The following is a 12,917-nucleotide window of genomic DNA, read 5'->3' as shown; positions in this document are numbered from 1 at the left end:
TTATTTAACTAGTAATGTGATTAATATGCAAAAAGACTGCACAATTATTAACTGACCATAAAAACATAAAAAAAGAAAGAAGTAGCAATATTAATATTAAGAAGAAAGAGAAATAGTGGAATGCATGGGGATGGATCATGCAGCAGAAATTAGCATGAATCCATGCATAATCTAGTATATTATATTAATTGGATTAGTGAGACTAGTGCAGAGAAGAGAAGAGAAGGCATATCTCATTTGTCAACTTAATTAATATTTGACCCTTTATTCTATCTAGATTTGATTGGATTGGATGATAATTAACAAGACAAGGAATGGAAATCTTAAAAATATCATGAGAGTTTAATTGGGTTGTATTAATGTAAATAATTGAAGTAGAGAGAAAAAGTAGAGTTTTAAAAAGAAAAATATTAATTGTTTGAATAGTGATGAAAAGATGTTATTAAGTGAATGAGGGGGGTTGGTTCGGAGTCTTTAGGAATGAGAATGAGAATGAGAATTCTTGTTTGTTTAAAAAAAAAAAACTCATTCCTTTCACCTATTTTAGATTATGGGTTTATCCCACTTTAGGTTAAACACATTATCCCAGGTCATGTAAGGAATTAGATTCCCTTTACTCATTCCCTTTCCTAAAGGTATTCAAACACGTAGAGAATTAATGTTTATTCTTTTCCTTTCCTTTAGTTTTCATTTATTGATTCCTTTTTTCTTACCCCTTGTGAACCAAATGCCCAGTTAAAAATGAATGTTTTAGGAACGAAGAGAGAGAGGGTATAAGAGGAAATAGAAATGAAAAACAAGTGTGATGCATGCACACTAGTTCTGACCTTGAGGAGAATAAACATTTTGTTGGAATCTCAACTTAAAACAAAAAAAACAAGTATATAAGAGCATCAACTCCAAACACAAAAACTCACTTAGAGAAAGAGAAAGAGAAAGAGAATGAGCTGGAGTGGAGGAGATTGGATGTGCCCAGCATGCGAGCACATAAATTTCAAGAAAAGAGAAGCATGTCAACATTGTACATATCCTAAGTATGGAGGTCCAGATCCAACTACATTCATCTACAAAAGACCTGGTGATTGGTATTGCAATTGTTCTTCCCATAACTATGCTAGCAGGTCTACCTGTTACAGATGTGGTTCTTCCAAAAATCATTTTTCAGATCCTACCGTTCCTCCTGGTTGGAAATCTGGCGACTGGATTTGCACTAGGTCTCCTCTCTCTCTCATCTCAAATAATAATGTGGAGAGCATAGCATGCATTAAAACCTACTGTAGTTTTTTTATTATATCTAACAAAACCATTGATATTAATGGACAGAATGGGATGTGGAGAGCACAATTACGCTAGCAGAATTGAGTGTTACAAATGCAAGACGCCAAGGGATTATGGTAACCTTTCTTTTTCTACGCTTCACCTTTCAACTTTCAACTCTTTTAATGTAGTATATCTTGTTTTTCAGGTGGAGCAGTTTAATTAATACCTCAAAATTCCACAAAGCCCAACCTTTTTGAGGACTAATAATTATTAGAATCAAGATTAAAGGTCGAAGACCCACTAGAGCATTTTCCAATTATATATATGTATCATCATCTAATTCTCCAATCCCTTCTTCTTTTTCTGTTTCATCCTTTCAATACCGATTAATTAAAAATGACTGTATTTCTTGGAATGTCTAAGTCCATAACTGTTTTGTTATTATTCGGGTGCTCCAATCAATGAGCCATTAAAATAAGCTTTGGATACATTAGCTAATATCAGAAGAATATCCAAGGAATCTGTACATGATAACTTCACTTCAAAAGACAGGCTTTCCCCAGACAACACCAATAATATAGGATCCCTTTAAGCATCAAAACCAAAAACAATTAGATAAGAACCCGATGCTCATGTATGCATCTATTTATTTCTTTTTAATATTATATTATATTATATTGCCCAACTTCAGAACAAGTCAAATCCAACTTTACTTTATCATTCTCATTCTCATTTAGCAACCATCAATATACTACTCACCTCACCTCACCTTTAATACTTAGCAATAATCACGTTTAAGTTTAAGAATGTGAAATATGATTCTCAAGGTATGAGATAACTTCAATCATCTAAAGTAATTGTCCATCTCACCTTTTTATCAACAACTCTTTCTCTATCCACCTTAACTTTCACCCTTCATCCTTTAAATAGCTTCTCATATTACAAGGTTGTATTTTTAGAGGGAAAAAGAGAACATAACAATTACCACGTTTCTTTTACTTTAGCATCGAACACTCTTCTCACCCCTTTAGCATCAAGTGGATCAGAGGTAACCACTCCACCTTCCAAAACCTTAACTAATTACTAACTAGTTTAAACTTTAATTATTGGTTTTCCTTATAATCACAAAGTTAACTTACAATATGCACAAAAATGAATTCTTTTTCGTGGAGTATGAAGGAGAATGGAACTCGGAGGATTCACTGGTGGGATACGTTGAGTATGCATAAAGATCATGGTGGGTTCTGTTTTTGAAATTTACAAGACTTTAATTTGGCATTGTTGGAAAAACATGCTTGAAAACTTATTGCACTACAAAGGGGGGGGGGGGGGGGGGGAGGGGGGAGTTTGGCCATAGGCAAACTCAACCCTATTGGCAAGCTGTGTGGCGTATGGGGCATATCAACGTACGCGGACGGGCGAACCCGAGTTGGTATAAGAAACACTATAGGGGCACAGGGACTACCCTGGCGTATGGATCTCCGCCGCCCCCGGGGTCAGTAATCGGTACTGGCCTAAGTGATCCGCCCTAGTCTACAAGAGACTAGGAGAGTCGGGCATACGTCCTTCGGGAAGGAAGGCGGATGTCTCCGTAGGGTGGAACCCTACGGACATTATGGGGGCCGGTGAGTGCCCCATAGTGCGAGCCCATTCTAGGGTAAGGCTAACCCCACAGGGAGACCCTTCCGGGACGGAATACCGACAGAAGTATTAACGGGACCCTTCGGTAGGAGTTGGCTGGCCGAGACTTGGGGAAGTCGAGGCGCCACACGGGGCTTAGGCCGGGCCTAGGATCACCCCCGTGACATTTGGTATCAGAGCCAGAACTAAGCAAAGGCCTTGTGAAGTATGTGGTAATCTCTTCAACTGAGCAAGACCTTTGCGAGGTGGGCAAGTAAGCTGTAACTAAAGAGTTCTCCCTGAAGAGAGTATGCCAGCTTTAACTAAGCGAGTTCTCCATAGTATAAACCAACAGTGCTTTAACTAAATGAGTTCTTCGTGGTGTGAGCCAACGTTGCTTTAACTAATCGAGTTCATCATGGTGTGAGCGAACATATCTTTAACTAAGCGAGACCTTGGAGATGCGGGCTTGCGATACTAAAGATCCTAAATTTCCCCAAAGAATTGACGGATGGAAATTTATGATGCTTTTCGGATTGATAAAAGCCCATGGGTTTACCAGGGCTAGTGTGGCGAAATATTACCCAGTGTGTGGGAATGCGGAAATAACAAAAGAGAACTAAGATCACTAACGCATGTGAATGCTAGAAAGTGAATGCATACTCCCCTACGGTAGTAGGCGATGGGATTGCGCGTGATTCAATCCCTTTAATGGGGGGAGAATGTGTATGGATATTCGAAATTCGGAGCTCATGTGAGGTAGCATGGGGATGATCTAGCGAATAGATGGTTATCATAGCCAAATTATGGAGGCGTAATTTGTGCGTGAATCATTCTGATTCGGTTAGACATTACTTTTCCTCTTCCAGGAGTCGAGAAAACTCAGGTGGGATTTGAAGGATCGGGGGAAGGACATGAATGGATTGTTGAATTCCATTGTGTGTGCCTTCTCAAGAATAAAGGAAAACTCATTATAGAGTTGCCTTCGGATTACATGGACATTGTCCATCATACGGAAATAGACCCTTATGCAAGAAATTATGGGCAACAATAGATATATTGGCCCAAGTCTATCGTGGCAAAGGATAGACATCGGATGTAATTGGGATTATCGGGTGAGAACAACCCAGTGAAATGGTTCTTTGGCCATAGAAGGCCTTGTGAAGATGAAATGACGGAAGATTCATTTGACCATAAAAGGTCGCAAAAAAAAGGGAAAAGAAAAGAAAGAGACATGAAAAAGAGATCACTCGAGTATACAAATACGGCAGAGGCCGAGACCATGAAAAAAAAAAAATCCGGCAGGGGCCGAGGCCTTGAGGGCTAATATACATACGGCAGAGGCCGAAGCCTTGAGGGCTAATCTACATCCGGCAGGGGCCGAGGCCATAAAGGCTAAATACAAGTCCGGCAGAGACCGAGGCCATGAAGGCTAAATACAAATCCGGCAGGGGCCGAGGCCATGAAGGCTGATATTGAAGACAAATAGTTCTAATACTATGAATGTATTGAGGGGACGCCTGAGATAATTCATAGGTTTTATCCTTGTTTGTAATGAGCTCTGTGGAGGGGACGCCCAAAACAAACTCATGTACAAAAAGGACACGTTTTCTGTGCAGGTACTCCAATAAACTTGAGAAAATGCAGACCCTCAAGAGGAAAATGAATGTGTTTTTGTGTGTTGGAAACCCCAACAAGCTTGACGAAGGCGAGAAGTCTTAACAACAAACATGATATGTTCTAGACAAGAGGAAGAGTTAGAATACTTAGAGGAAGACCCTCTAGTGTACGATGAGATGTACTTGATGAGATGTGGTGAAGGAATATGGGAACTCGGAAGAAGACCCTTGGAACAGGAAGAAGACGCGGAGGATGATCCGTGAAGAAAGTGTATCAGAGGATGTCCCGTGGAGGACTAGTATCCTTGGTATAAGAAGACTTAAAGGGTGATCTGTGGAACAAGAGTATCAGAGGATGTTCCGTGGAGGAAGAGTGCTCGGATGGAAACACTAGTTGTTGATCTGAAAGGAATTTGTCAAAAAGCTTCACAACCCTTTGAAAAGTACTTCTGCTAGCGTCAACGAATAAAGCTTATAATTGCAGCGCAAGAAAAGATCTTCAGTCGAAGATGTTCAGGTCGCAGGTCACAGAAATAGCAGAGTAATGGTCGGAGTTGAAGCCATCTCTAATGACAAGCGAACAATGTGAAAACTCAAGTAAAGGATGGTTGAAGTTCAAGCCGTCCTTAGAGAAAAGCAAGCAGTGTAGAAACTCAAGTAAAGTTCAAAGGCAAGCGGAGATCAGTGGAAACAGGCCGACAGCTTAAGGAAACATTAGCGACACTCAAGCCAAAAAGGGAAAGCTTTCGTCAGAAGAGGCAAACCCGATCAACGGGGACGTTGATCCTCTAAGTGGGGGAGAGTGTAAGGGGGGGGAGTTTGGCCATAGGCAAACTCAACCCTACTGGCAAGCTGTGTGGCGTATGGGGCATATCAACGTACGCGGACGGGCGGACCCGAGTTGGTATAAGAAACACTATAGGGGGACAGGGACTACCCTGGCGTATGGATCTCCGCCGCCCCCGGGGTCAGTAATCGGTACTGGCCTAAGTGATCCGTCCTAGTCTACCAGAGACTAGGAGAGTCGGGCATACGTCCTTCGGGAAGGAAGGCGGATGTCTCCGTAGGGTGGAACCCTACGGACATTATGGGGGCCGGTGAGTGCCCCATAGTGCGAGCCCATTCTAGGGTGAGGCTAACCCCACAGGGAGACCCTTCCAGGACGGAATACCGACAGAAGTATTGACGGGACCCTTCGGTAGGAGTTGGCTGGCCGAGACTTGGGGAAGTCGAGGCGCCACACGGGGCTTAGGCCGGGCCTAGGATCACCCCCGTGACAATATATATATATATATATATATATATATATATATATATATAATGATATTATAATACATCATTAAAAGAATAATTTTTTTTTTTAAATTTTGCGCAATGCGCTTACATTAAAGAAGAAAGAAAAATCCCCACCAGACCCGGATGTGATTCGAACCCATGACCTCCCAAGGCATAGGTAAGCTCTCAACCACTAGGCTAAGAGCTTCACCACCATTAAAAGAATAATTTGATTACAAAATGTGTCTCTAAATTACAACAACCATAATTGTAAATAAAAATGATATATTATGATAACAATATGCACTGTACTTTAATAGTAAATCCAACAATTTGTCTGACAAAATTCATATGAACTTTGAAATTTTCAACAAGTTTTTACATCTTTGTACATTGTAATTTTCAAAATTATGAGCACAAGCCACCAAAAATACAAATTGGCCACTTCTACCGCTAGTGCCTCGCATCTCTCCAATCTCCTTATGGCGCTGCAACTTTCATCAAAGACCAAAAAAACCAAAAATTAAAACATAAAATATAACCACTTTGCGTGAAAATAATAATCAGTAATATATTAAATAAGTCGTAAACCTTCCTATCATTGTGATCATATGAACGTAGATGAACTCAAATTCCATAGGAAATTTGTATCACTTTTTTTGAAAAGATCAGAATAAATCAGATTATAAATGGATAAATTATATACCTTTCGATAATTGTGATCGTATGAGCATAGATGAAACTGCAGCATGGAAATAAATCCATGTAATCAACGTAAATTAAAATTATCCATAGAGTTCATCCATCTGAGAAAAAACATTCCACATCAGTACAAGATTTTCAAAAACCATGTTTTCCCTGTGAAAAAGAAGGTTACTGATGTTATTAGACCAGCATAAGATTTCTTACCCCATAGAAGGTGGTCTCATGTTCCCTCAAGATAGCCATCGACATTACTCACCTATCGATCAAATAATAATTGTATCAATATTACTAAACTTCAAGAGGAGCAAATTTTCTATTTTAATAGGAAACACCTAAAGTGCAGAGTTGAAGCTTTTTTTTTTTTGCTTATAAGTTATTTATCTTCATAAAGTAAATCAAGAAAAAATGATAAATTTTAATTTATATATAGAATCACAGTTCTTTGAGTGTTTAAGCACATTGAGGACTAAGATAAAATTTAAAATACACACGAATAATAAAAAGAAGACTGAATATGGAAGAATAAATGTTGACTCGAGAATTCACAAGGCATTACTTAATTTTCACTTCATTCAAGAATCTAATTTCATACATAATATCCAATTATTAAGAAACCTGAAATCAGTTCTCATCCCAACTAACAACTGAAGAAAGATAGAATAAAAAAAGCTAGCAAATGCATAATTTTTACCTCAATGATAGAATTTACGAGGGCAGTGTGAAAGCTAATACGAGGTTAAAGCATTGTGATTCTTACTCGATAAAGTAACCGAACCCACCTGAGCAGATCTGTTGTTGTATTGCAATACATAATCAATAAAGTGATTAAAATATTATCGTTGATAACATATGAGTCTTAGAGCAGCTCTAATGGTTGGAGGGTTGCACACCCTCCAACCATTCCACCTCACCAATTTCTAACAACTCTCTCATCAAAACAACTCTTCCAAAAATCTCCTCTAATGGTTAGTCACAATCACCATGTTTAATGGGTCCCACACGTCATATACTATTTTATTTTCTTTACTTTTAATCTATTAACCTATTTTGTAATAATAATAAAATTGACAATGAATTATTACTAATTAGATTTAAAAAATTAAAAGCATAATTAATAGAATAAAAGTTGCTTATAAAAAAAAATTAATGGAATAAAAGTTATTAATTAATAGAAATAATATTTGTTATCTGTACAATTATTTAAGTGAAACAATATTTGTTCAATGTGTGTATATATATAGCAAATAAATAATTATTGGATTGTGTTCATATAAAAAATAAAAAGTTAATGGGTTGTGTGAAAAAATTCAGTTGAGAGGAGATAAAGCATTAAAAATAACTATTTTAACTCAATTGATTAAAATAATACTTTAACAAAAAAAACATTAAACTAATACTTCAACAAAAAAAAAGCATTAAAATAATCCACTTGGGCCCACCTTTCTGTTTCCAGCGAGTCGCCAGTTTGGACGACCTGCTTGAAACTAGATACTTGCTTGAGATGGTTTCTAGTGGTTGGAGAGTGTTTAACAATTTTTTAAAATTATAAATTGGTCCCTCCAACACACCACTAGAGTTGCTCTTAGAGAGAGGGGGCGATGGAGAGCTTAATGGCAAAAAGATAGAGACGTGATGGAGTGATGGAGTGATGGAGAGGTAGAGAGAGGTGGGTTGCCGAGTGTTTTTGGTGTAGACTCATACTTAGATTTTGGGTGTTTCTAATTGGGGGGAAAGTTACCGCTCAAAATTTTGGTACTATTATAGGAGATTTTTTTATCATTTATCTCTCATTATTTTTTTTATAGAATTGTTATTCTTTTTTCTGAGCATAGGACACAATGATTTATTTGTTAAAGTGACAAAAGGATTATCTATTAAAAAGGTGATTTTAAAAATTTAGTTACTGCATAAATATGTAGATAAGTGCAATTCTAATATTTGATTTTCCTCCGTAACTAATATACTTTAGCCTGACGTTTTTAAAAAAGTGCAAATTTAGTTCTAAGGTATGAAAGAGTGCAAATTTAACCATAATATTTTCCAGTAAAATCAATTTTAGCCATAAGTTATCGAAAATATGAAAAACATTTGTTTGACTATTATTTAACTGCATAAGGTACCAAAATAGACCTATGGTTTTTGAAGAAGTATCAATTTAGGCTTTACGTAAAAAACGTACCAATATAGGCTTAATGTTTAAAAAAGGGTATCAATTTAGGCATCGATAACGGATTGGACACGTCATTCCTATTACTCCATTAAGTATTGATTTCTCCCTTCACGCACAATTGATAGAACTTAACGGAGTAATATCAATGATGTGTCTCATTCTGTTATCGATGCCTAAATTGGTACCATTTTTTAAACGTTAAGCCTATATTGTTGCTATTTTGTACGTGGAGCTTAAATTGATACTTTTCCAAAAACCATAGAGCTATTTTGGTACCTTATCTCATTATTTAACTATCACATTAGACATTCCAAACTAGTTTGTCAATAAACTGAAACAGTTTCTTACATTTTTTTTTGTTGGTTATTTGCATATTAGTAACATGGTAAACATGTTAGACACATTGACAAAAAAATATTGTGATTAAATTATATGTGGCAGAGTTAGTTATTAACATCTTAATAAATTTTGGTAATGTCATGGCGAAAGAGAAGGAAAAGGCAAAACCTAGGGCTTCGACGATCTTGGGCGGCGCGGGTGGTCGTTTGGCGAACGAGGCGGAGGTGCGTGCGGCAGGGAGGGGTTTGGACGTAGATCTAGCGCCGGATGTTTGGTCAGCGGAAAGGGGAAGGCAATCGGAGGTCTCTCCGCGGGGTTGTAGGTTGAGCGGCGAACGGCAGCGGGATAGATCTAGGGAGTGGGTTCAGGCTGCGCGAATGGAGGGAAAGGGGCAAGATCCGGCGGGTGCTGGAGCGAGGGAGGCGATCTATGGTTTGGATCGGGGCCGAGAGCGGATCTGGCTATCCATGGCGCACGGGCCGGTTGCGGCACACGGTTTGGATGGAGGTGGCAGCTCGGCTGCAGGTGTTCTTGGGACTCCGGCAGTGATTGAGGGTGGGCAGGAGCGGAGCGCTGGCCCGTGTTTGGTTGTTGCGAGGCTTTCTTGCCTTGGTGAGGAGATAGCTAACGCTGCGGCAGGAGTCGGCCTGGTGGGGGACCTTGGCACGTGGGCGCTGGGCGCTGGTGCAGCTGCGGGCAGCAAAGCCGCGGGGGAGCAGGCAGGTAGGGCTGCTGCCCAAGTGAGGGCCCCGTCAGTGCCTATGGGTACTATTTCAGTTAGGGAGGTTGAGACCTCCCCATTGGGCGGGGAGATGGTCCAGGGGGCTGCGGGTCAGTTTGCCTCTGGTATTATGGCTAATCAGGTTGATGTTGTCCACCCTGGAATTGGCTAGGGGAAATTTTCCTGGAGAGATAAGGTAATGGGGGTGATTGAGGAAGAACCCATGTTGGAAGATGAATGTATCGGGGATGAGTCTGAGGAATTCTATTCCGATTCTGATGTGGAGGATGGTGAGCAAGAGGACCCACTGTGTCCGGTGATCCGTCTGTCATCTAAAGACAAACACATCCTCAGAGCGAATTGGAAATTAGCATTAATTGTCACTGTGCTTGGGAAAAGAATCAGCTTTAATTACTTTGCTCAAAGGATCCAGGCTCAATGGGCAAAGAAAGGGAAGGTGACTATAACGGATTTAGAAAATGACTACTATGTCATTAAATTCACAAGAGCAGAAGATTATAATGCTGTGGTGAATGGTGGACCGTATATCATCTCCAACCATGTTTTGGCGCTGAGGCCTTGGGTCCCAAATTTTAATCCTTATGATTGCTCTGTGAATAGGATCCTTACTTGGGTTAGATTTCCAGGGTTACCCATTGAGTACTATAATAAGAGATTTTTGAATAAGATTGGTGGCCTGGTTGGGAGAGTTCACCATGTTGACAAAACTACCGTTGGGGAAGAGAGAGGCAAATTTGCCAGGGTTTGTATTGACATTGATCTGGCTAAGCCTCTTCTGTCCAAATTCTCAGTTCGGAATAAGGTCTTTCATATCGAATACGAAGGTATTCACAATATCTACTATGAGTGAGGAATGTTTGGCCACACTTATGATGGCTGCCCTAAAAGAAGGAAAGTGGTTGAGGAGGTGGTGGTGCCTATCATAGGCCAAGCTGAAGAGAGGCAAGGGGAAGGGAAGAACTTTGGTCCCTGGATGCTGGCCAAAAGCCCAGCTAGAAGAAAGCCACGAGCTAATGCTATTCGGAATCAAATTCCTGATAACAGGAAAGAGTTAAGTTCTCCCCAAGTTGCTCCTGAGATAAAGGCTAGGCCTCCTGATACTAAGACTGGTGCTGGTATTGCTTCTGCTTCCGGTTCAGGTTCTAGATTCGGAGTCCTATCTCTTGAGGAGGGTCAGGATTCGGATTTATCTAATGAGAACATGGAGTTAAGCATGCCAGGCCTTGAGTCTGCCGAGCCAGCTTCCATCCTAGGTGACTCTATTAATCCTCTTTTCGACTCTAAAGTTTCTGCTAAGGGGAAATCCCAGATCATTGGCTCAACAGGGATTGTAAAGCCTAATGAGGTTAGTAATTTGCAAACTCTTGTTGATGCCCCACCTGGGAAGTCTCTGGGAGTTAATAAGTTGAATTTAAAGAAACCTAAGGCTAACCATAAAAAGAACCATGGTTCTTCGGATTCTTGGGACAAAAGAGGGCCTGCTGGCACCTCCTCAAGGCTCTCAGGAGCCCCGAATAAATACATGCGCTAGGTTTTGGGCCTGTGGTCAGTAGTCTTCTTTCTGATGGACTTTTTTGTTTGGAATGTTAGAGGTGCGGCTAGCAAGGTGACCCGCATCCATGTTAATGATCTTATTAAGCAGTTTAATCCTTCTTGTTTTGCTCTTCTTGAAACCAAGGTTAGTGGTTCTAAAGCAGATGAGGTGGTGAAAAAGTTCAAACATTGGAATTGTGTTAGATCGGAGGCTACTGGTCGGGCATGGGGTATTTGGCTTTTTTGGAAGCCAGGTCGCGTTAGTATTGATATTATCAGTTTGGATAAGCAATTCATTCATAGTAAGGTGTGTTACCCTGGCAACAAACCTTTCTTTGTCACCTTTGTCTATGCTGATCCGGTTCTGATTAACCGGAAAAGACTCTGGGAAATCCTTTTCTCTTTTAGTACAAGCATGGTGGATGCTTGGATGGTTGCTGGGGACTTTAATGATATTGCCCTGATGAGTGACCAGAAAGGGGGGGGGGGCAATCATTATATCAACCGGTGCCTGAACCACAAGAAGAATATGGATTTATGCGGGCTGTCTGACCTGGGAACCACTGGCCATAAGTTTACTTGGAAAAGAAATAGCGTGTTTGTTTGGTTGGACAAAGTCTACGTGAATGCTGCGGCCATTTGTAGATTTCCGGAGATGAACGTGCTGAATCTCCCCTTCCGTCATTCTGACCATTGTCCTATCCTGGTCAATCTGGTTAAATGTCGGTGTAAAGGGAATAGACCTTTTAGGTACCCTGTGGCCTGGGAGTCCCATCCAAAGTTTAGGAATTTTGTTAAAGATAATTGGCAGCCTCATTCTAATGTTCTCCTCGCCGCTGAGGGGTTTAGGAAGAATGTGGTGGGATGGAATAAAAACATCTTTGGCCATATTATCAGACGGAAAAATAAACTTTTAAGGAGAATTGATGGCATTCAGCGCTGTTTGGAGATCCGTTTCGATCATAGTCTGAGTTGTCAACTTAGATCTCTCCAGAACAAATTGGAAGCTGTGCTCAGACAGGAAGAGCTCCTTTGGTTCCAGAAATCTAGGAAGGCTTGGATTAAGGATGGAGACCGGAATACCAGGTTTTTCCATCTCTCGACTATTGTTAGGAGACAGAGAAACCGGATCGATGCTATTAAAGACTCCAATGGAGACTGGGTCTATGAGGATGAAGAGATTCGTCGCCTGGCCCTCGACTTCTACAAAGTCCTTTTTAAAGAGGACGAGGTTGATCTGGATAAAGCTCTCACTGGGATTTCTTTCCCTAGGTTGGAGGAGGATGCTATCAAAGAAGCTTTCCATCCCATTGACCTGAAAGAAATTGACCTTGCTTTCTCCAGTATTGGCGCTACTAAGGCTCCAGGGATTGATGGTATTCCTGCAAGTTTTTACCATAAACACTGGGATACTGTGAAGGAAGGCATCTACAGTTTTGTGAAAGGTGTTTTCAGTGGTTCCAACGACATCAGTCTGGTGAATAAAACCCTCCTGGTCCTTATCCCTAAAGTGGAAAAGCCTTCCTCCTTTTTACAGATGAGACCGATTAGTCTTTGCAATGTGTTATATAAAGCTATTACTAAGATTGTGGCTAATAGAATCCGACGTATTCTTCCTGAGATTATAGGCCAGAACCAAGGCAGTTTTGTCCCT

At 40.3% G+C, this 12,917-nt stretch overlaps 1 protein-coding gene across 1 annotated transcript; it reads left to right on the top strand.

The window, feature by feature from the left end:
* Window positions 1–907: 907 nt before the first annotated feature.
* Window positions 908–1,675, top strand: LOC136203506 (RNA-binding protein involved in heterochromatin assembly dri1-like). Its single transcript, XM_065994670.1, has 3 exons — window positions 908–1,214; window positions 1,324–1,394; window positions 1,466–1,675. Exons 1-3 carry the CDS (start codon window positions 943–945, stop codon window positions 1,477–1,479), a joined length of 357 nt encoding a protein of 118 aa, XP_065850742.1. The 5' UTR covers window positions 908–942; the 3' UTR covers window positions 1,480–1,675.
* The last annotated feature ends 11,242 nt before the right edge of the window (window positions 1,676–12,917 follow it).

This window comes from Euphorbia lathyris, chromosome 8, assembly GCF_963576675.1.
Source record: "Euphorbia lathyris chromosome 8, ddEupLath1.1, whole genome shotgun sequence".
NCBI lineage: Eukaryota > Viridiplantae > Streptophyta > Magnoliopsida > Malpighiales > Euphorbiaceae > Euphorbia > Euphorbia lathyris.
This window is presented reverse-complemented; position numbering and strand designations above follow the sequence as displayed.

Coding starts and splice junctions, on each gene's coding strand:
- LOC136203506 (XM_065994670.1), top strand. CDS start 943: ATGAGCTGGAGTGGAGGAGATTGGATGTGCCCAGCATGCGAGCACATA. Junction 1,215..1,323: donor GGCGACTGGATTTGCACTAG/GTCTCCTCTCTC, acceptor ATTAATGGACAG/AATGGGATGTGGAGAGCACA.